The 24,558-nt window shown below is 34.9% G+C and overlaps 1 protein-coding gene across 4 annotated transcripts in view; it reads right to left on the bottom strand.

Moving 5' to 3' along the window:
• The window catches only part of ANKRD31 (ankyrin repeat domain 31), a 136,458-nt gene that overhangs the window by 89,857 nt on the left and 22,043 nt on the right, over window positions 1–24,558 (bottom strand). For 3 of the 4 annotated variants that reach the window (XM_086698744.1, XM_086698728.1, XM_086698737.1), the window contains 4 exons: window positions 21,416–21,492; window positions 19,237–19,280; window positions 9,169–9,443; window positions 6,382–6,491 (listed from right to left, as the gene is read on the bottom strand). In XM_086698744.1, the coding sequence (XP_086554870.1) occupies window positions 6,382–6,491; window positions 9,169–9,443; window positions 19,237–19,280; window positions 21,416–21,492 (506 nt within the window). Of the gene's footprint in view, window positions 1–6,381; window positions 6,492–9,168; window positions 9,444–11,774; window positions 11,777–11,996; window positions 12,655–19,236; window positions 19,281–21,415; window positions 21,493–24,558 lie in introns of all 4 variants that reach the window. The other variant, XM_086698755.1, reaches the window with a different exon arrangement.

The raw sequence follows: 24,558 nt of genomic DNA, 5'->3' as shown, positions 1-24,558 counted from the left end.
TGGAAAGTTCTAAAAACTTTAAGTCAAGTTGATCGATTGTGTTGCTTAAATATTCTGTATCGCTACTGATAATTCTATTTGGCTTTTTAAAAAATAATTTAAATTTTTTTTAATGTTTATTTATTTTTGAGACAGAGATAGACAGAGCATGAGTGGGGGAGGCAGAGAGAGGAGACATAGAATCCAAACCAGGCTTCAGACTCTGAGCTGTCAGCACAGAGCCCAATGCGGCTCAAACTCACAAACCATGGGATCATGACCTGAGGTGAAGTCGTCGGAAGCTTAACCAACTAAGCCACCTAGGCACCCCTATAAATTTTTTTTATGTTTATATATTTTTGAGAAAGAGAGACAGAGTGTGAGTAGAGAAGGGGCAGAGAGAGGGAGGGAGACACAGAATCCAAAGCAAGCTTCAGGCTCTGAGCTGTCAGCACAGCCCGTCACAGGGCTTGAACCCATGAACCATGAGATCATGACCTGAGCCGAAGTTGTACATTCAACTGACTGAGCCAGGCAGGTGCCCCTGTTTTTTTTTTTTTTAAGTTTATTTATTTTTGAGAGAGAGAGAGAGAGAGAGAGAGAGAGAGAGAGAGAGAGAGAGAGAGAGCAGGGGAGGGACAGGGAGAGGGAGACAGAATCCCAAGTAGGCCCCGCACGGTCAGCACAGACAGGGCTCAAACCAACAAACTGTGAGATTATGACCTGAGCCAAAATCGAGAGTCAGATATTTAACTGACTGAACCACCCAGACACCCCTACTTAGCTTATTATAATGACTTAACAATTGCTGAAAGAGTGGTACTGAAATCTCTAATTGCAGATTTGTCTACTTCTCTTAGCAATTTTATCAGTTTTTACTTTATATATTTTGGAACTCTATTAAAAGAGAAAACTTGCTTAGAATTATGTACTCTTCATGAAGTTGCCTCTGCATCATTATGAAATAGCTTTCTTTATCCCTGCTAATATTCTTTGTTCTGAAATCTATTTTGTCTGATATTATTAACACATAATGACTCTAGCTTTCTTTTAATTTGTATAGTAGGCTAAATACTGGTCCTCCAAAGGTGTTCACATCTTATCTCTAGAGTCTGAGAATGTTACCTTAATATCAAAAGTGACTTTGCAGGTGTGACTGAGGAGCTTGGGAAGGGAAGGGTACTTGAATTGCCTGGATGAGCCTTAAATGTAATCATGAGAATCCTCATAAGAGGGTAACAAAATCAAAGAGGAGAAGCAGAGACTGGACTGACGCAGCCAGGAACAAAGGACTGCCACAGTCTCTAGAAGCTGGAAGAAGCAAGAAACAGATTTCCCCCCTGGAACCTTCAGAAGGAATCAGCCTTGCTGACACCTTGATTTTTAACTCCTTAATGAATCATTTGGACTTCTGACCTCAGATCTATAAGGAAATAAATTTCTGTTGTTTTTAAGTTACTACATTTGTGGTAAATTGTTATAACAGGAAACTAATACAATTGAGTATTCTGTCAGCCCCCACCGCCCATTCTTTTAGTGTTAACCTATTTATGTCTTTATATTTCAAGTGTGTTTCTTAAAGTCAGCATGTAGTTGGGTACTGCTTTTTTATCCAATCTGACAATCTCTGTCTTTTAATTGGGAGTGTTTGACTATTTACATTTACTGTGATTGCTGATAGGGTTCGGTACGAGTAATCATCTTGCTATTTGCTTTTAGTTTTTCCTATCCTTTTTTCCCTGTTCCCTCTTCTTCTACTCTTTTTGGATTAAAACTGAATTATTTTTTGTTATTCCATTTTATCTTCTTTGTTGGCTTATTAGCTCTAACTTGTTATAAGAGTTCCTTTAGGGTTTATAATATACATTATTTTTTTTTATTTTATTTTTTAAGCCTCAGCATTGGATTTTACTTTGGGCAGAGGTGTGGGGAGAAGAAGAAGGGAAAGGATGGAGAAACAAGGTCTCACTAAAGGCGCCAAAGTGTATAAGACTGATAGTAGGATGGGGTAAGATGGCCAGGTAAATTAGACAGAGGGCCCCCAAGATTCTTTTTTGTACTGATTTCCATACTCCAATGAAAATGATATGACATATGTGTAATTGCCTCGCACATGGTATTCAATAAATGCCAGTCACTTTTTCTAGCGCTATTCTCCACAGGCTATGCCATACCTACACATCATCATCCTTCTCCTTTAGGGAATGAAACTCATCTAGAAAACTAGGGAACTAAAAGCACAGTACAGTTCGTGTGATATAGTTGGCTAGCTGGCTCAGTGGAGGGTCTCACTGTTTTGCCATCTCACCAACTTCACCCTGCCAGGGTAGGGTTGAGAGTAGTTTCCCTAAGGCCTATCAGTTTATCCTAGAAGATTACATGGGGAGGGCTGTGGGCTGCAACTCTGTAGGGAATACTCCTCTTGCTGATTTTGTGGGCTGTCTTCAGGATCCCAACAGCCTAGATGTACTCAGTATCTTGGAAATCCATATCATTCACAGGCAGGACTTGGTCCCTTCCCTGAAGTCCTACTCAATGTACGTCAAAGTTAGGACTCACCTTAGAGATGAAAATGCCTAGTTGGGAGATCTTTCCTCCTCAGATATTAAATGCCAACAAAGCTCCAGGAGGCTTCTTCATTATGACAATTCAGGGCAGAAACTGAGTCAACTCAATGTTGCAGTTAGGGGGTGTACCCTCTCATGAGGAGGATTCTCACAGAATGGCAGGAAAACCACTAGGTAGTCATTGTACAGAAACAAGCTGTCCATCTGTGGCAAGGTCCTCACCCACCACAGGCCTCAGCCACCCTAGGCTCTGCTCACCACCAATTCAGTCTCCACAGTATACACCTATAACCCAACAAAGTCTACCTTCAAATGTTATATCCTTAAATACATTTTACAATAGTATGTTTCCACCTCTCCCCTCATAGCTTTTGTTATTATTACCACACATCTTATTTTTATATCTGTTAAAAACCTCATAATCCATTGTTGTTTTTTTTGTTTAAACAGTCAACTATCCTTTAAAATTGGTTAAAAAAAAGAAAAAAATCTTGTATTTTTATCCATACAGTTACCATTTCCAATGGTCCTCATGCCTTTGTGTAGATGCAGATTTCCATTTAGTATCACCCTTCTGCCTAGAGAATGTCCTTTAGCATTTCATACAGTATGAGTCTGTTGGTATTGAGTTCTCTCAGCTTCTATGTGTCTGAAACTTCATTTCACCTTAATTTTTTAAATATATTTTGCTGGGTATATAATTTTATGTTCTAGTTATAGAACTCTAGGTATAGAAATTATTTTAATGCTTTAAAACTGCTACTCCACTGTCTTCTTGCTTGCATTGTTTCCAACCAGAAATTGTGTTATCCTTATCTCTATTTTTCTGTACATAACACACATTTTTTGTTTCTTAACAACATATATATATTCTTCTGATTTTTTTTTAAGTTTATTTATTTTGAGAGAGAGAGAGAGAGCGAGAGAGCAAGCGAGCATGCACAAGCAACTGGGCGAGCAGCAGAGAGGGAGTGAGAGAATCCCAAGCAGGCTCCACGCTCAGCACAAAGGCCGACACAGGGCTCCATCTCACGAACCTTGTGAGATCATGACCTGAGATGAAATCAAGAGTCAGATGCTTAACTGACTGAGCCACCCAGGTGCCCTATCTTCTGACTTCTTAAATGACTGAATATTACTTCAATGGTTATGTTACAATTTATTAACTATTCGCCTAGTTTAGACTACTTCTAGTCATTATGATAAACAAAGCTGTAATGAACATCTTTAAAAAAATATCTTTACGTATGTAAGCAAGTATAGCTACAGAATAAATCCCCTTAAGTAGAATTGCTGATTCAAAAGAATTATGACTTAAAAGTCTAATGAATATAAATAAACTGCCCTGTGAAAAGACTGAACAACCTTACACTGAACAAACCAACAACATATGAGCATGCTTACTTTTTCCACATTCTTTCCACTGGGAATTTTCAAATGTTTAAACATTTGACATTCTGTTAAGTGAAAACTATACTTCTAATTTACATTTCTTTAATCATAAGGAAGATGCTAATCTTTTCAGTTATTTATCTACATCTATCTATCTAACTCACACTAAACTATGTTTTTTTTTAGCAAAATTGTAATGCAAAATCCAAGGTGCCGTGTTACTTACTTTATAGTTGAGTCCATCAAAGCCTCCTGTTTCCAGAGAGTGAATGGTCTCAGGTTGACACTTGATATTGCATTATTTATGTGTTTACTACTATTTGCAATAACAAAAGCTATTAGAAGATGGGTGTCCTAGGATCAAATATCCCTGCATGAATTAGGTTTGCTGCTGATTAAAAATGCCTTTGCCCATATTTTGCATCTCCTCTGGATTATGATTTCTGAATATAGGATTTCTTTTGGGGGTAGACGTACACTATTATGTTTCTCTTAGTGTCAGATACATACATAGTGTATATAGTTACACACACATATATATGTATGTATATGTATATGTGTGTGTGTGTGTGTATATATATATGTACATACACACACACACACACACATATACATTTTTTTTTCTGTGAAGTGCTTGTTCGTGTTGCCTACCAACTTTTCTTTATCCTTACTGTTTTCTAACAGTTCTCTGCATGTTAATGCAATTAACTCCTTGTTATGTGTTAGTAATATTTCTTTTGTGCTTGATGTTTGGTTTTCTTTAGGGTGTTTTTCATACAATTTTTTAAAATGTATGTAGTCAGTTTTATCATTCTTTTCCCTCCTGGATTCTGAGTTTGTCATTCTTTGAAAAGGTGCTTTTCCTTGAAGATTATAAAAAGATTCATTTATGTTTTCTTCTAGAGCTTTTTATTTTTAACTTAATCTTTGGTCAAACTGGAATTAAATTTAGCATAAGGAATGTTATAGGTATCCAATTTTATTAATGTTTTCATTATTTATTACTTAGTCCTTCTTTTTGCCACCAATTTGAGATGCCAGCTTTATCACATACCTTCCCCAATATTCACACTGTACCTGGCTTCTAACATCTAAATTCACCTGTTTCCTTGATTTATCTGTCTATTCCGGTGCCAAATTACTTCAATTTCTATGGCTTTCTAATTGCTTTCATATTAATTACAGCAGGTTCGAGTCTCTCCACTCTTCCTGTGCTTTTATTTTTCAGAATATTCTAGGCTAGTCTTTCATATTTAGTATGATTTTATAACATTCTTATAGCTAATCTCCAGCCTTATAAAAAATAATACAAAATAAAACAATTGACATATAAACAATGTTTTTGATTGAGCTCTCATACATTTATAAAGAGACTTAGGGACAAATAAATTTCTTACGACACTGAATACTTACGGTCAAGAGTAAGGTTCTTCTTTCTATTTATTCAAGTTTTTTCTTATATTAGCAGAATTTTTAAAGTCTCTTCTTTATAGGTAAGGTACATTTCTTATTAGTTACATAAGCAGGTATTTTCTCTCCTGTGTAATTATTACAAATGGGACCTTCTCCTATATTTTCTGAGTAACTTATATATATGAAAGGCATTTATTTTTGTCTTATTTTAGTTAAATGAATATTTTAAAAGTTTTATTTGGAAATAATTTCAGGCTTACAAAAAAGTTACAAAAACAAAACAAAAGATTCACCCATTGTTAGCATTTTGCCACTACTTTATGTCATTCTAGCTTCTTTTTTATATAAACATATGCATGTACACAGACATTCACATAAATAATAACTTATATACACCATGACCCTTTTGTCACTAATACTTAAGTGTTTATTTCCTAAAAACAAAAATATTCTCTTAAGTAACCAAATTATTATTAAATTCAGGAAATTTAACAATGATATATTATTATTTAACCTGTAGTTTGTATTTTAATTTTTCAACTGTACCCCTATTATATTTTAAACAGTATTTCTAGATTCTTATTGTTTCTGATAGTGTGTTAGGATATTCTTTGGGTTTTTTTTAGGAACAAAAATAACATCTTAGAATAACAATAATTTTGCCTTCTCCTTTTCTTTATTCATTCCTCTTGGTATGATTTCTCAAAGTCTTATGCTACGTTGGTTACATCACAAACAGGTCACATATGTAAATTTGAAAAGAGTTCTGTAACTATTCTCTCCAAAGGAGAAGTATAGAAAAAATGCCAGCCTATAAGCCAGAAGTTCGTGATCAAGTCCTAGTTATGCTACTAATGAACTGTGCACTACCAGGAAAAATACTTAACCTTTCTCAACTTCTTCATCAGTAAAATGAGAAAGTTGAGACAGATAATCTAGATCATCTCTAAATTCTTTTCAGTACCAAAATTCTATTTTTTTCTAAGTTACTTAGTTAAAAAAAATTACAAAGAAATCAAATATGCCTCACCATTTTTTCCAGCAAGTTTTGTGTTTTTCCTGATCTGTTTTCCACTCTTGAGTCTGGCTGAACGCATATTCTTCCTTTTACCTTTAATCATTAAAGCAGGATCCTGCATTCTTGAAAAATAAATATGTTTTTAAAATTACCATCATGTCCTCTACAACCATTCACAGAGAATCATATCAAATGTTGACTAAATTTTGAAAACTGAAAGGTATTTTACTGAGCTACTGTCAAGCAGCATGGCAGTTTTAAATATGGAGATTGCAGGGCATCTAGGTAGCTCAGTTGGTTAAATGTCCGACTTTGGTTCAGGTCATGATCTCAAGGTTCATGGGTTTGAGCCATGCATCGGGCTCTGTGCTGACAACTCAGAACCTGGAGCCTGCTTCAAACTGTGTGTCTCCCCCTCTCTCTCCCCCTCCTCTGCTCACACTCTGTGTCTCTCTCTCTCAGAAATAAATAAACATTTAAAAAAAAAAAGGACTAAAATATGGAGCTGACTTCTGAATAAATTGCAGATAATTCTGTGACAGGCATGTCAGTCAGTGTGATTTCTAGCCTTTTCTTTGTACCTGAATTTCTTATGGGCTTCTCTCCTTTATGAGAAGTCATCTATAAGTATTCTGAGTCTCTTGCCCCTCACTCCCCAAATTGGCATGCTACTATCTATTCACCTTCTAGGGAAAAAGAGACAGGTTCTTTGCAAGAAAAAAGAACTTGCCGTATGGGATTGCAGTGATCAAAAACTGCAAACTACTGGCATAAAAATAGACACACAGGTCAATGGGACAGAGTAGAGCCTGGAAATAAACCTACATATATATGGTCAATTAATTTACAACAAAGAAGCCACAAATAAACAATGGGTAAAGGATAATCTTTTTAATAAATGATGTTTTGAAACTGGATAGCCACATGCAAAACAGTGAGAATGGACCACAATCTTACACCATACAAAAAATCAACTCAAAATGGATAAAAGACTGGATTGTAAGACCTGAAATCATAAAACTCCTAGAAAAAAACACATAGGTTAAGCACCATGACATTGGTTTGGGCAATGATTTTTTGCATTTGGCACCAAAAACCAAGGCAAAAAAAGGAAAATAAACGAGGGCTACATCAAACTAAAAGCTTCTACACAGCACAGGAAACCATCAACAAAATAAAAAGGCAAGCTACTGAATGAGAGAAAATATTTGCAAATCATTTATCTCATAAGGGGTTAATATTCAAAATACATAAAGAACACATATAATGCAATAGCAAATAAACAATCCAATTAAAAAATGGAAAAGGAACTAAAAAGACATTTTATTAAAGACAACATCCAGGGGTACCTGTGTGGCTCAGGCCTGCGTGACACTTGATTAAGTGTCTGACTTGATTTCTGCTCAGGTCATGATCTTGCAGTATGCAAGTTCAAGCCCCATGTTGGGCTCTGCGCTGACAGCTCAGAGCTTGCTTGGAATTCTCTCTCTCTCCCTCTCTTTCTGCTCTTCCCATGCACTTGCTCTCTCTCTCTCTCAAAATAAATAAACTTTAAAAAAAGACATCCAAATGGCTAACCGGTACATAAAAAGGTAACCCACATCACTAATAGCATGAAAATGCAAATGAAAACCACAACGAGATATTACCTCACAAGTGTTATTTACAATGGCTACCATCACCACTTCTGGATATTTATCCAAAGAAAATAAAATTACTATCCTGAAAAGATATCTGCACCTCCAAGGCCATGACAGCAATATTTACAATAGCCAAGGCATGGAAACAACTTAAGTATCCACCGATGGATGAAAGGATAAAGAAATTTGGTATACAGTGGTGCCTGAGTGACTCAGTCAGTTGAGAGTTCAACTTTGGCTGAGGTCATGATCTCACAGTTCATGAATCTGAGCCCCACATCAGGCTCTGTGCTGACAGCTCAGAGCCTGGAGCCTGCTTCAGAGTCTTGTCTCCCTCTCTCTCTGTCTCTCTGCGATTTGCCCTCTGTCTCGCTCTCCCTCGAAAATAAATGAACATTAATAAAAAATTTAAAAAAGAAAATTAGTGTGTGTGTATACATATATATACATACATACACACATATACATACAAATACATACACACATACATACACACACAATGGAATATTATTCAGCCATAGAAAAGGAAATCCTGCCATTTGTGACAATGTGAAAGGACCTAAAGGGTATTATGCTAAGCGAAATAAGTCAGAGAAAGACAAACACTGTATGATCTCACTTATATGTGGAATCTAAAAAAAAAAAAAAAAACCAAACTCATAGATACAGAGAACAGACTGATGGTTGTCAGAGGCCAGGGGGCGGGATAGTAGGTGAAATGGGTGAAGGTGATCAAAAACTACAAACTTCCATTTATAAGATAAATAAGTACTGAGAATGAAATGTACAGCATGGTAAATGTAGTTAACAATTCTGTACTGTATAGTTGAAAGTTGTTGAAAGAGTAACTCTTAGAAGTTCTCATGACAAGAAAATTTATAACTGTGTAGTGATGCATTTTAACTAAACTTATTTTAAAAAAGAGTGAAAATTAGCATTAGGCTGAAATACACCAAATCTCCCATTACCTTTAAAAAAAAAAAAAAGTAGAAGAGTTTTCTGGGATAAAAAAATAACTGTATAGTAAATAAGGCAACAACAGTAAAAAATAAAGTTCTTCACTTAGGGATAACTGTACAGTAACGCTAATGTTCCAATCATAGATTTATCTATAAAGTCTATAGCATATCTAGAGAGAAAGAATAATTTGCTAGCATACCTGAAATTCTTAGTTGAGGACTTCTTATTTGTTTGATCCTCACAGACAAGTATCTTTTGTAAAATCTTTTCTGACATCTTATACATGTCATCTGTATGCTGTGCATCTCTTCCTGCTTTCAGTCTGGATGATCTCCTCAACACGCACAGAGTGTCCTGGTCAGACCTATTTTCCAATGATTGTGAATTTTCCTTATTATTTAATAGTGAATCACAAGTGGTGACATTGTGATGAACTGAAGTTTGCAATCCAAATGGATTTGGATCTTCTAGAGTCTGTAATAAGATGTAAACACATAAAGAAATAATTCTAGCAATGCAAAAAATCTAGAATGAGAAGAGGGGCACCTGGGTGACTCAGCTGGTTAAACCTCTGATTCTTAATTTTAGCTCAGGTCATGATCTCACAGTTCGTAAGTTCAAGCCCTGTGTCAGGCTCTGCGCTGACAGCACACAACCTGTTTGAGTCTCTCCTCTCAATCTCTCTGCCCCTTCCCTGTTCGTGTGCACTGTGTCTCTCTCTCTTCCTATCTCTCTCAAAATAAACATGAAAAAAATTTTAAATGAGAAGAAATTAAGTATTATCTTGTCCTTTGATTACATAAAAGTGCCTCTTATAAGATGAAAGTACAAAAATTCACATAGTGAAAAATTTAATATTACAATAATAAAGGATAATGCAGATTTAAAAACCTAAGAGAAGAAGAGGAAAAATAAAAACTATTTTTACCACTATTCATCCCTAAATTTCAAGGGCAAACCTAAGGTTACTCTAGGTGCTTTAATGTCACAGGAAATGGGTAGCAAAAAATGATGAGACATGTAAAAACAATAGAAACGTCGCACTAGACCAGATCAATGTTCTATTCAGCCCAGTGTTTGTTGTTTGACAGTAGGAAGGATATTTTGCGGACAAGACAGTAGATAACTTCTCTTACATTAATTTTAAAGGATTACCAGTATATCATGAATGACTCTAACTTACCCTTAATAATACATTATAGATTTAACCTTCATGAAGATATAAGTATTTTTATACATATCATGTAAACCTTTCTTCAGCTTATTTATATGTCCAGCTTACAAAGTTTTTTGGGGTATAAGTTCCATATTTTTATTACAGCTGAGTAAAAAGGTATTTAATTTGTTCTAAATCAATCTCTTTTTTAAAGAATTTCTTTTTTTTTGAACACTTGCTAATTCGTGCTCACTCTATTAATACCGATCAACTGTAATTTCCTACATTTTACTCATATTACCTCTTTTCAGATTAGAATACCACAAAATTTAACCTTCATGCCCTATCTCCATGATTAGTTTTTATTTTTCTATATTTTTTTAGTTTTATTATGTCTGTATTAGAATGCTTTTTATGAGAATTTCACGCAGCATTATGCCAGGTATGTATTCTTCAACATGAGCCTAGTATCATGTTATATAAAGTGTCCCAGTTATATTCATTAGAGTATCCTGGCAGTAGCCAAAAGCAAAAGAAGAAAAGAAAGAAAACAATCCAAATGATCATTAGTGAATTAGTTAAATAAATTATATTTTATACAATATATGTATACACACACACAAAATATCCATATAGTGGAATAGTATTCAGCATGTAAAAAGATTTAAGTAGTATGCTACACTTGCCGACACAGATAACCAAGATGTATTATTATTAAATTTAAAAAACAAGTTCCAAAATGTCAACTATACTTCAATTAAAAATATTTTTAAAAGTCGCAAAGTATTATGTATAATAGAGTCTCATTTATATAAAGTAAACTTATATAAAATATGCACAGAAACAGGGGCACCTGGGTGGCTCAGTCAGTTGAGTGGCTGACTTCGGCTCGGGTCATGATCTCACAGCTTGTGAGTTCAAGCCCCGCATCGGGCTCTGTGCTGACAGCTCAGAGCCTGGAGCCTACTTTGGATTCTGGGTCTCCCTCTCTCTCTCTGCCCCTCCCCTGCTCACACTCTGTCTCTCTCTCTCTCTCTCTCTCTCTCAAGAAATAAATAAACATTAAAAAAAAAGAAAGAAAAAAAATATGCACAGAAACAATTGGAGACAGATATACCAAACTGTTAATAGTGATTATTTCTGAAATGTGGAATTGTGGAGGACTTTTTCTTATTATTATTCTTATTATTACGTATTGCTGTAACAATTGATTTTTCTTTATAATCAGGATGCATTACTAATGCAGTCAGGAAAAACATTTTCTTTAAAAAGTAAAAAACCTGTCAACATAAAAAAGAGACTTGGCAAGTGGTAGCCCACTGCAGGGCCTCCAGGCATAATACTGCAGGGATTCTAAACCCAAGGAATTGTACCACTTGACAGGATCCTCAGACACAGACTTCAAAGTTCTGCTGAAGCCACGCATAACTTTTCCCTCTCTTGGAAGCTCAACCACATATGTTCTATCCTTAACCAGAAATTAATGTGCAATATCTCATCTCTACTCCACACCCAGGGAGACATAGTGATTTTCTGAGCTAATGGGAAAAATTCTGGTAAATAATTATTTCCTTCATAAATACAAGCAATATAATGATACGTCTTCTCAGGTCTTTTGGTGAGAAACTTATATATTTTGACATTTAGACGCCTTGAAAAGTCTACCCCAGGCATCTCTAGAAAGACCAGTTTATACTTTAAATTCAAAAGCATCTTCTGAGTATTTGGGTATATTTGGGTATTTGGGTATATTTGGGTATATTCTGAGTATTTGGGTATATTTGGGTAGAAAATATGAATTTAAAATAAAGTATATGGGCAATGAAGACTTGCCAAAGGTCATTATAAAAGGCAAAATGACAGACTCATACTTGCACTTACATGCTGCAGTGAAAGATGCTTGTCCTGCAGCTCAGCTAACTTAGAATCTTGGTCAAAAAGCCGAGGAGAACAAAGAGACTCCAAGTTCACCTCTGTTATTTGTATACAATCTTCACCAGTCTGAGACATCTTGGGCTCCACTCCTAAACATTCATTTCCAGCAGTGAGACTGCTGCCTCCCTCTGTTTTGTGACAGATGGGTCCCACAGTGGCTTCTGATAATGTGTTTAAGGCTGCTAACAATTCAGTTGGCAATGCATTATCCTTTGTGTTTTTTAGTAAATCTCTGTGACATGTTAAAGACACTGATATGGAACTTGGAGACTTGCTCAATGGGTTGGTCAACTCTTTAGGATCGAAAACACTCATTATTTCAAATAGTCTTTCCTCCTGAGTAATTTCTAGTGATGTGAGTAACCTTTCTAAGGTAGACACAAATGTTTTAAGAGAGCTTTCTTCATCCTTGGTTTCTTCAGAATTCATGGTCGACATGGCTTCATTTCTAGACTCAGAAAACATATTTGGTAATGCTAAGATCTTCTCTGGCTCTATTAATGACTTCTCCTTTACAACCACCACATTGGATACTCTAAGAGCAGTATGTGAGAGAAAGCTAATTTCAGGAGAGTCTCTGTCTGTGCTTAGTTCCTGTGTGTTCCAAATAGGAATTCCATCATTATAGCATACATAAAAAATTAAAATTAAAATTTTATAGTTTTCTAGTTTATCATTTTGAGAAATTACCACTAAAAAGTTTCAACAACTTCCTTCTGCTTCCATAAATAAAAACACTCTTTACTAATTTCCTATGCCAAATCACTAATGACTCTGAATACATCTACAGTGGACCAAGAGTAAAAATGGCTGGGTCATAATTATAGATGCCAATTATTTGTTTAGCTAAGTTTACATTATCTGTGCTAACAGAAGAGGCAGAGATGGCATGTATAGTTAAATTAGAAACTGATCTCAAAAATTCACTGGAGTTAATAACCATTAAATTCTCCTTTGTCTAAAATAACACTGAATTTTTATTTACTTATAATGTTTATTTATTTTTAAGAGAGAAAGAGCAGGGAAGGGGCAGAGAAAGACGGGAACAGAGGATCTGAAGCAATCTTTGTACTGATGGCAGAGAGCCCAACGTGGGGCCGAAACTCAAGATAATGACCTGAGCTGAAGTCAGATGCTTAACAGATCATGAGCCTCTTAATCACTACTAAATTTTTTAAAGATCAATAACCAGTAATAAATTTGGTGTAGTTTCACCTACTTTTTATTCCCCATCTCAGTATGAATATGTAAATGTGAAATAAAAAGGCCAAATGACAAAAGGTCAGAGGAAAACAGAGAAGAAATAAAGACATGGTTCTATGTAAATATTAAAAGCCCCAGGTATAAATCAACTGTGGTTGATTTAAACACATAAAACAAAGCTTATATTTTTAAGTGACTATTATTTTTCAAAGACATCATCTTAATAGGTTATACCTATTCTTATAATTTTTCCAATGTTCAAAATATCATTAGACTTCCTCTTTTGAAATTGGTTTCAAAAAATATTGATAAGCCACTCAAAAAAATGTCTCAATACTTTAAAGACACTGCACTTTTTTCTAACCATTAAAAACTGTTAATTTGCTTGACCCTAAATAACAGAATGAGTTTCAATGACTTTTGGCTATTTCTAAAAATCAAATCCACCTTCCAATGACACAGCACTCTAATAGAATGCATTGTAATTTGTAAGCCCTCCAATGTTCTGATTTGATTTGAATAAGAGAAGTGAAAACCATTTTATTCTTCCCATCCTTTCCAACTGCCACCATTTAACTTCTCTGTAAACAGCATACAGAGTTTAAGAAGACATTTATTTATTAGTAAACTGTAATTTGCTCACAAAAGTAAAAGGAATTTAGAAAAAATTCAATAACCCAGATCCTATCCATTCTTTAAGTCACAGTACAAGGTCTCATTCCTATTTGAAGGCCTTATATCTACTAAATTCAAGGTCATTGGGGCACCTGGGTGGCTCAGTCAGTTGCGCATCTGACTTTGGCTCAGGTCATGATCTGGAGCTTCGTGAGTTCGAGCCCAGCATTGGGCTTGCTGCTGTCAGCCTGTAGGCGCAGAGGCCACTTCAGATCCTCTGTCCCCCTCTCACTGCCCCTTCCCTGCTTGCGCTCTCCCAAAATAAATAAATATTAAAAAATAATAATAAAAATTACAAAATAAATTCAAAGTCATAGATATAATAAAGTACATATGTTGGACTCTGCCCTAAAGGAACTTAATTTCTAAATGAAGACTGAGGCATAAACACAAAGACATTAAATAAAGTATAAACAATGTCAAAACACTGTATGAATTCAAATGAATGGCATAAACAAAAGAGCCTAGTGTTACAAGAAGTTTTCTGGGGGAAAAAACCAGGAGGTAGAAGAGGGTTCTCATGACTGTTTGAAGAATGGTTGGTTAAACAAAGTTAAGCAGGTTTCTTTACCATAAGACTTTTCAGAGCATGTGCATTAAAATCTCTGAGGAGACTTTAGGATATAGGTTCTCCAAATTTTTTTGTTCACAAATATCCTTTTTCTCAAGATCTCATCTACTAATGTCATAGGATGCAAGCGACTGAAAAATGCTGACATAGTCAGTGAATAACGAATGCTTAAGAGGGAACCATTACTTTGGTCAAGATTACCAGAGTCATCTGAGACAGATCCACACAGGAGAAAGGACTTGAACCAGAAATTAATTTGTGAAGGATTTAAAGAAGGGAAAAACACATATTAAGTAATACCTAGGTGCCAGACACCACGAACTATCATTGCTCTCAGTCCTCACAGTAATCTTGTGAAACAGATATTGCTACTGGTATTTTACACACGTAAATGGACACACTTGTCCTTGAAACACACACTATCTGGTTCCAAATGTTATGTTCTTTCTCTTGCTTTCTGGCTCCTGACTTAAACAAAAGCATGGAGATGGTAATGTGTAACATATAGGTGAGATAAAATAAGGTACAAGTATGGCAGGGTGGATCTGGGGAGGTCCTTGACTACTTGAGTCTGTTATGGGCAGAGTCAGTCTTACAGTTCTCTGATTCCCCACGGCACTCAGCAGAAAACAAAGCCAAAACAAGCACTCAACACATGGTTAGTGATTAGCAACTGGAAGATGGGAAAACAGTATCTAGCAGGAAATATTGAAGGAACTGGGGTAACACACAAACAGAAGGCATTTCTGCTACACCATCTCAGCAATTAGTTTGATAATAAGTTACATACTTCTCCTCTAGATAAACGGTAAGAGACTAATACTACTGGATAAGAAACACAGATCAATATACAGTATAAGGAAGATGGCAGAATAGAAAGACCCTAAGCTCACTTCATTCCACAGATACAACTAGATAACACATCAGAGTAAATAACTCAGAAAACGACCCAAAGACTGGCAGGACAAACTCCATAGGTAAATATAGAGAAGAGGCCACACTGAAGAGTATAGGAAGGACAGAGATGCAGTGGGGAGCTAAACAGACCTGCGGAACCTTCCCTGAGGGAAGAACTCCAGGGGATGGAGGGAAGAACTCCAGGGGATGGAGAGAAGAGAGAAACATACCATCACACTGACGGGAAGGGACCCAGGTAAAATAAATCCCTGTAACATTTGGCTTTGAAAACCAGAGGGGCTGAATTTCATGGGTTTTCACAACCAGTGGGACTTTAAACCTAGAACTTTAAAAACCAATAGGCTCACCTCTTGGAGAGCCAGGAGGGTAAAAGGAAACTAAGTCCCCACACTTAAAGAGACAGCACAAAAAAATAGCCTATAGAGATATACCATAGAAGCAGCAGTTTGGAAAATACTTGGGGAACAGGGGTGGGAAATTTGTTTACTCATCTCAGAATGTGTGCCAGAGGTGCAGGGATAGTTGGAAGACTTCTCCAGGAACAAAGTAGCTGGCAGGTGCCATTTCCTTCCCCATACTAAACACCTGGCCACATAGGGGGACCAGTGGGATACAGACAGTTGCTACCTAACTTCTAACAATACAACCTGCTCCCATGGATTTTATGGATCCTCCCTTCCAACCCTACCAGGCTTGGTCCCCACCTGCACAGGACTGGGAGCAAATCTTGGTAACACTGTGGTCCCACCCCTAAGCACTTTTTGGATCCACCCCCTCCAAAAAGCTCTCAGTCACAGCCCATCCAAAGAGATGCAATTAAGACTCCCGAGTGTACAAGCTGCCCTGACAGGGGCCAGCACCACTTCAGAAGGGACTCCTGCCCCGGGGAGAAAGAGAAACCACAACATACACCAGTCTAAATGCAGCCCCAGTAGTGGGTGAGGGGCAGACTACAGCTTGCAGCTTGGAGCCTTGTTTAGATTCTGTGCCTCCCTCTTTCTGCCCCTCCCCCACTTATACTCTGTCACTCTCTCTCTTTCTCTCTCTCAAAAATAAATAAACATAAAAAAAAAATAGTTAATATCTATTGTTCTCAAACTATTCCAAAAAATGAAGAGGAAGGAAAGCTATCAAATTAATTCTAAGAGGCAAGTATTAACCTGATACCCAAACCAGATAAAGACATCACAAAAAAAAAATGACAGGCCAGTATCTCTGATGAACACAAATGCAAAAATCCTCAATAAAATGTTAGCAAACTGAACCTAACAATACATTAAAAAATCATTCACCCCAGTCAGGTGGGATTTATTCCCAGGATGCAAGGGGTGGTTCAGTATTTACAAAACAATCAGCATGATATATCACATTAACAAGAGAAAGGATAAAAACCATATGATCATTTCAATCAATGCAGAAAAAACATCTGACAGAGTACAACACCTATTCATGATAAAAATCCTAAACAAAGTCGGTTTAGAGGGAACATACCTCAACATAATAAAGTCCATATAGGAAAACCCACAGCTGATGTCATACTCACCTAGGTTAGGAATGAGACAAGGATCCTCACTCTCACCACTTTTATTAGTGGAAGTCCTAGCCACAGCAATCAGATAACAAAAAAGAATAAGATATCCCAACTGTGAGGAAGAAGTAACACTTTGACTACTTGTAGATGACATGATACTATATTTAGAAAATCCTAAAGACTTCACCAAAAAACTACCAGACCTAATAATTCAGAAGGTTGCAGGATAAAACATTAATATACAGAAATCCATTGCATTTCCATTAACTAATAATAAAGAAGCAGAAAGAGAAATTAAGAAAACAATCTTATTTACAACTACACCAAAAAGAGTAAAATACCTAGGAATAAACCTAGCCAAGGAGGTAAAAGACCTATACTCTGAAAACCATAAAGCACTGATAAAATAAATTGAAAACAACACATAAAAATAGAAAGACATTCCATGCTGATGGATAGGAAGAATAAATATTGTTAAAATGCCCTTATTACCCTAAGCAATATACATATTTAATGCAATCCCTATCAAAATACCAACAGCATTTTCCACAGAACTACAACAAATAAACCTAAAATTTGTATGGAACCACAAAAGACCCCAAATAGCCATCTTCATTCCAAAGTTACTAACTTTTGGATTTCTCACATTTCATTTTTCATCCTAGACTGGTGGCAGATAATCAGGTTAACCAGTATACACAGTGATAAGCAAATTTCCACAGGTCCTAAAATGTAAACAAGTTCACACACACTTTTTATCAGAAATAGTGCTTGGAAGGACATGTTTTTTATATTATGTTTTTAAAAATAGGTAGTCCTTAAGTGACTTTGTTTCAAAAGTTCACATGTGAGCTATGTGATGTTTAATTAACTGGTGTTGACTTCAAACAATAAAAATTCATTAAAAGCCATATTGATACATTAAAAAAAAAAAAAAAAAAGACCCTGAATAGCCAAAGCAATCTTGAAAAAGAAAAATAAAGCTGGAAGTATCACAATCCCAAATTTCAAGTGATACTACAGAGCTGTCATAATCAAAACAGTATGGTATTGGCACAAAAACAGACACACAGATCAATGAAAGAGAATAGAAAGCCCAGAAATAAACCCATGATTATATGGTCAATTAATCTTCAACAAAGGAGGCAAAAAAATGAAATGAGAAAAAGTCTTCAACAAATGGTGCTGGGAAAACTGAATAGCTACATGCAAAAGAATGAAACTGGACCAGTGATACCATACACAAAAAATAAAATCAAAACTGATTAAGAACCTAAATGTGAGACCTAAAATCATAAAAATCATAGAAGAGAACCCAGGCAGGAATGTCTCTGATATCAGCCATAGCAATATTTTTCTAGATATGGTTCCTAAAGCAAGAGAAACAAAAGCAAAAATAAACTCTTGGGACTACAAATAAAAAGCTATGCAGCAAAGGCAACAATTAACAATCAACAAAACTAAAAGACTGAATGGGAAAAGATATTTGCAAATGACATACCCAATAAAGGATTAGTATCTAAAACATATAAACAATGTATACAGAAGTGCCCGGGTGGCTCAGTCAGTTAAGCGTCTTACTGACTCTTCATATCAACTCCAGTCATGATCTCACGAATTGTGAAATTCCAAATTATAGAAGCAGTGCAGGTCCATTGATAGATGGATAAAGAAGAAATGGTATATACATAATGGAATATTATTCAGCCATAAAAAGGAATGAAATCTTGCCACGTGCAATAAATGGATGGATCTAGAGTATAATGCTAAGCAAAGTAAGTCCGTCAAAGACAAATACCATATGATTTCACTCATATGTGGAATTTAACAAAACAAATGAACAAAGCAAAAAGAGACAAACCAAAAAACAGACAGTTAACTATAAAATACAAACATGCTTATCGGGGGGAGGGAGATGGGGGTAGGGGTGAAATAGGTGAAGAGGATTAAGAATACACTTATCTTGATTAACACTGAGTAATTTATAGAGTTCTTGAGTCACTACATTGTATACTTGAAACTAATATAACACTCTGTGTTAATGACACTGGAATTAAAATACAAAAAAGAAACACAGATCAAGAGAATACTATTAAAGATAAAGGAAGAACAAATACTGGAAGGGGTTGTTAGACAAGGATACATTTCTATTTATTGAAATGGTTTAGTCATATTCTCACAGAGGGAAAGAATCTAAATGGCTAAACTTTAATCAATATAATGTTTTAAAAATCTAAACACATGATCTGCATAGCCAATCTCTGTTATATAGACCAACCTTTTCTGGGTGTGGTAAAATTTCAGGATTTTCAGCCTCAGGCCCTAGAAGATAACCATACATTTTACTCCAGTTTTATTAAAGCACTAAAAACATACCCTCTCACTTAGCATTTCTTAATCATGTAACTTGAAATGACTCCCTCAGACATTCGTGTGATTTATAAAATATTTTATAAATATTATACCTATTTATTGATGTAAAAGTATCATTACACTGGCAATAAACAAAAGAAAATTTTTTCCATTTCTTTAAAATATACTACTTTACATGAAGATAGGTAAAATTATAATTATTTAGAATTGGTTCAGCTAAAACCCAGCTTCTCTATTTCGGCTGAGTGATTCTAAGAATAGGTAAGTACAAAGAGCACAAAATCTTATCTCCTTTCTCAGGGTCATTATCTTCTCCATTATGGGTAATAGAATATAAATTAATTTATGCTGTCAAGTTAGGCATGTAAAGGAACACCCCATGTAGGGGCCAAAAGGAATCAGGAGGTTGTCCTAAATATGACTTCCCCTTTACCTCCTCACTCTGCTCCCTCTGCAATTCATACCAAGTGAAGTTGAAGGAGGATCAGGAAAAAAGGTATTTCTCAAATTCCATTCCTCTTGCTTCATACCTTCACCATCAAGGACCAGGTACTCTGACATACTTAGGTAGGAAATTAGGGCTCTTTGGAGTTTCAGGCATATGCTTGAATCATTCACTGGTTTCTTTTGATTAGGCAGTATCTAGAGCTACAGCGTAATCCAAGTAATTGTCTGGTAACCTTACCATGCATCCTCACAAGCAACACAGGTTTTTCAGGAAAAAATAAGCATAAATACGCTTATCACATGGTGCAAAAATCTGCCTCTTATTGTTGTTTTGTTTTGTTTTATCTTTGCCATTTGATGATGACAAAGCTATGAAAATCAACTAGGAAGGCTAACATCATGGCATTGCACACCCTCACAGGATGAAGAGCAAAAAGTTATTATGAATAAATAACTTCTTATCCTTGCATTAGAATTCTTTGTGCCAAGCAATGATGATAATACATGATATTGTGTATATCTTATCATTTAAAATTTTATCTCTAGTTGTTTAAAATTTTAGCACAAATGAAAGAAACACTGTAATACAATAGATACATTTTCAATTATCTCTTTTTTTTTTAACTGTCTGATCCTTGGGGAGTTAGTTTAAAAACACAGAAAAAGACTTCATCCACTTTTGCCTTCTCTAAATTGTAAAGCAAATCCTCAAAACCACCTCCTTCTATATTGTTTTTAATCACCTCATCACCAAAAATGATCATTCTTCTATGCTAATACTTACTATTTTTAAAATTTGACAAGCTGGTATAATAAAATATAGTATACTAGTTGACTACTATATTAAAAATAAATGTTATTTAGAGGAAATTCTCATTTTCTAGCTACAAAATTTACTTAAAACATTTTTTACAAATTAAAAAAATTTTGTGGAGTTTTGGTCTTTTAATAAATTATTAAAAGATTTTGTACATTTCCTACTAACACTTGAGACAAAATGTAGTAGTAACATGAATGTAGAAAAAAAGAATTCTAAAATGCCAAATGAGAAGAAAATGCTCAGAGGAGCTAAATTTAACTCATAAACAATTACAACAATTACTAATTCGTTTATTTTGATCATTCTACAATTTGGTTAGTATTACTTTTGAACAATTGTATTAGAACAGAGCTAGCAATACTAGCTAACAATTTAATAGTTTCCTTACATGTAATTTAACCTAAAGTCTAGGATGATAATAAAATGAATGAGCTTCCTATTCTGAACACTCTGAAAGGAATAAAAGGATGAGGGAGTTGCAGTGAAGTGCCAGAAGGGAAAAGGAGCGTCTAGTCACAGCAGCTTCATGGCAGCAAGAAAAACCACGAAGTCAAAATCCTGGTGCCCATGGCACTTTTAAAGGCTTGCAACTCAGAAGTTCAGTGAGGGTGGTGGTAAGAATGCACAGATAGCAACAGCATCATATGGCATGCGTGGCTTTCAGAAGGCCAAATGTCTTGCATTTCCCACACTTTTAACTTCCTACTCATTTGGCCTTCTGAGAGCCATTAACGCAAATAAATCCATATCTAACTAAGCCTTCTATTTTTAGGCAAAGAAAAATTTACTTTGTATGACTCTACCCATAAAAACATACCTTGAATGCTTCGGTGGTTCAGTGAAAGTTCAGCCTGGGGAAATGATTCAGTGACCACTGGAAAACTTTTTCTATGCCTAAAAAATCAATCAATTAATAAATAGATACAAATTTTGAAACGTTAAGAAAAAAACACTTTCTCATTCAAATACAATTTAAACTTTTTTTTTAATTTAAAGGAATTTCAAAATTGCATGATTTTTTTTTGCTCCATCATTTTAATTACTTTTACAATTACTACCAATTTGCTAACATTTATACTTCAAGTATTTACAAAAATGAACAAGCTGAAAACTTAATGGTGAAGTTCAGGAGTGTAAACATGATAACCTTACATTTAGATGTAGAAGTCACTTTGGGATGACAGTACCAAGGATAGTGGGGGAGAAAAATTGGTCCTGGTTTATGTATCTCGGTTATCAAAATCCTACAATACACTGAAAGCTTGTCATTATAGTTTTAAATGTAAGTGAAAGTCACTAATGAGAAAATTCTCAGATATTTATAATACCTTGTATTTCACAGTAGGCAAAGAACACATACGAAATATTGATGGAAAGAGATTGAAAGCAAAATAGGAGTCATGCTACCCTGCAATTTTATCATCTGCCCTGGGATAATTAAAAGATGACTGAAGAAAAGCACTCAGTTAATTATTTTTTCCTTAATCTAATTTACTACACAAAGGCAATCAAGATATTTCTCTTAAAAAAAGAACAAAACCCTCTTGTTCCAGCTGTTTTGAGAGAAGTTTTACACATCAGGCATGGTTACTTGAAGCCTAAGCAAGAATAATTAATTGAACGCTTTCTCCTGTCTAAAAACAGAAGTGATCAATATACGCTACCTTGAAAATGGAACTGAAGCTGCTCATACAGAATAATTTCTATGAGGCAAATAGGAATGAATGTTGATTTTTTCCCCTAAAATGTGATTCTTTGAGAAGAACAAGCTGACTTAAAACAAAATAAAATCATAGTCTGAGTCAGCGACTGGATGTTTTTCCTTAATTACAAAGGAGAATTTAAGACATAAGTCTGAAAATAGAGCAAACTTTCAACTAAATTATTAAAAAATAGTTATTTATATTAAGTAACAGCAAATAATGTACATGTCTAACAGAGGAATAATTAAATGATTATTAGTATACAGTCAAGTTATACAGTGAAATACTGTGAGGTCACCAAAATTCATGTTTTTAAATAATATTAATCACATAAGAAAATAATTTGATAATTACTAAAAATTTTTAAAAAGGAAACAAAAAATTATAGAATGACTCTAATTTTGCAAAAAAATATAAACAGAAGTAAAACTATAAAAAAGCCTGAAATAAAATGTACCAAAATGTTAACAATGGGTCTCTAGGGCATGGATGCTGTGTTAGCCTTACCTAGTCTTCTTTCTTCCTCCATTTCTGTAGATGAACTTACAGTGCTAATACATTCAATAATAGAGTTATTTTAATAGGGTGGTTCTCAAACTTTTTGTTCTTTGGTCTCCTTTACACTCTTAAAAATTACTGAGAAACTCAAATGGCTTTTATTTATGTGCAATATATTATATTTAATATAATTTTTATAATTTTATATTTATTTGTAAATATATTTATATAATTTTTATATATAATATATATATTTAAAATATATATTTATGTATAATTTAAAATAGAGAAATTTTAAAAAATAATCATTAACTTAAAAATAACAGTCAAAGTACATTTATCACGATGAGCACTAAGATACAGAATTGCTGAATCACTACATCATATACCTGAAACTAATATAACACTGTATGTTAACTATACTGGAATTAACATAAAAAAAATAAAATTAAAAATAAATAAAAATAAAAAAACAATAATCCAGTAATGTTAATATAATTTTATGAAAATTTATTATATTTTTCAAAATGAAAATGTGGCATTATTTAACATTTTGAAAAAATTATGGCTTCGATAAAAGCCAGTTGTCATCTCATTATCTGCTACTGCATTCAATTTTTTGCCAAGCATTGTTTTTTTAGTTCTTTGTTTTGAGAGAGAGAGAGAGAGATCTGGAGGTGGGGAGGAAAGGGGCAAGGGGGAGAAGGAAAGAGAGAGAGAGAGAGAGAGAGAGAGAGAGAGAGAGAGAGGGAGGGAGGGAGGGAGGGAGGGAGGGAGAGGGAGGGAGAGAGAATGTCTCAAATAGACTCCATGCTCAGCACAGAGCCTGACCTGGGGCTTGCCATGACCCTGGAATTATGATCTGAGCCGAAATCAAGAGTCAAACACTCAACCAACTGAGACACCCAGGTGCCCCACCATACAAATACTGTTTTATTTGAAGTATATAACAAAAATCTGGCCTCGTACAGGTATACAGTTGGAAAAGGAAGGAGTATTTTAGTAGTCTTTTTGGATAACTCTAGTATCACACCAAAACTCTAAAAGGAATAACTTTACAGGTGAACTGGAAATGTAGAAATTGAAACACCAACGAACTTTTTGTATTGTCACCTTATAACCCAATGGTCTATTTGCACTTTGAATGGATCTTTCACCTGCATGTGATTTTGTGACATTATCCATTTGTCTTTTAGAAAATACTAATTCACTGAGTTATGCAGATCTTCCTTATACTGACAGATTATTAAAAATCAGAAAGATCACTTTTATAAATATTACCACTGATCTCACTGGAAAATTTTAAGTACTGGGAAGCCATCAAGGTTGAGGTGGTAAAAACAAGTTTTCCTAACCTCTTATTTTCACTTGAAAGCTAGAACTTTTTCATTGGCAACAAATATCATAAGCTTTTCCTTGAAGTGACTGGCTTACTTCATTCATTTTCAAGACCATGTCTGCCATATACCCAAGTATGAATGTTCTTTTGTCTGTCAATTATTCTTCCAAGTTCAAAGAAAAAGTGAGCTAATTTTCTTACAATGTTTATAATTCAAACAAATGCACAAGTGTTCTTAAGACAACTATCATGCTTCAGTATGCACAGAAGTACTTAGGCATACTTCCCCATCATTGCACAGCACATCAAGAAGATATATATTCAAGGGTAGGAATTCAATAAAACAATAACCTTTCTGCTTCATCAAATGCATTAAGTGAAGCTGAGTGTTTTCTCCCTTTTCTTTTTTAAGTGCTAGTT

Source organism: Puma concolor, chromosome A1 (assembly GCF_028749965.1).
Source record: "Puma concolor isolate L17-30 chromosome A1, mPumCon1.1.hap2, whole genome shotgun sequence".
Lineage (NCBI taxonomy): Eukaryota > Metazoa > Chordata > Mammalia > Carnivora > Felidae > Puma > Puma concolor.
Note: the sequence above shows the minus strand (reverse complement) of the source record. Positions and strands in the feature narration are given on the sequence as shown.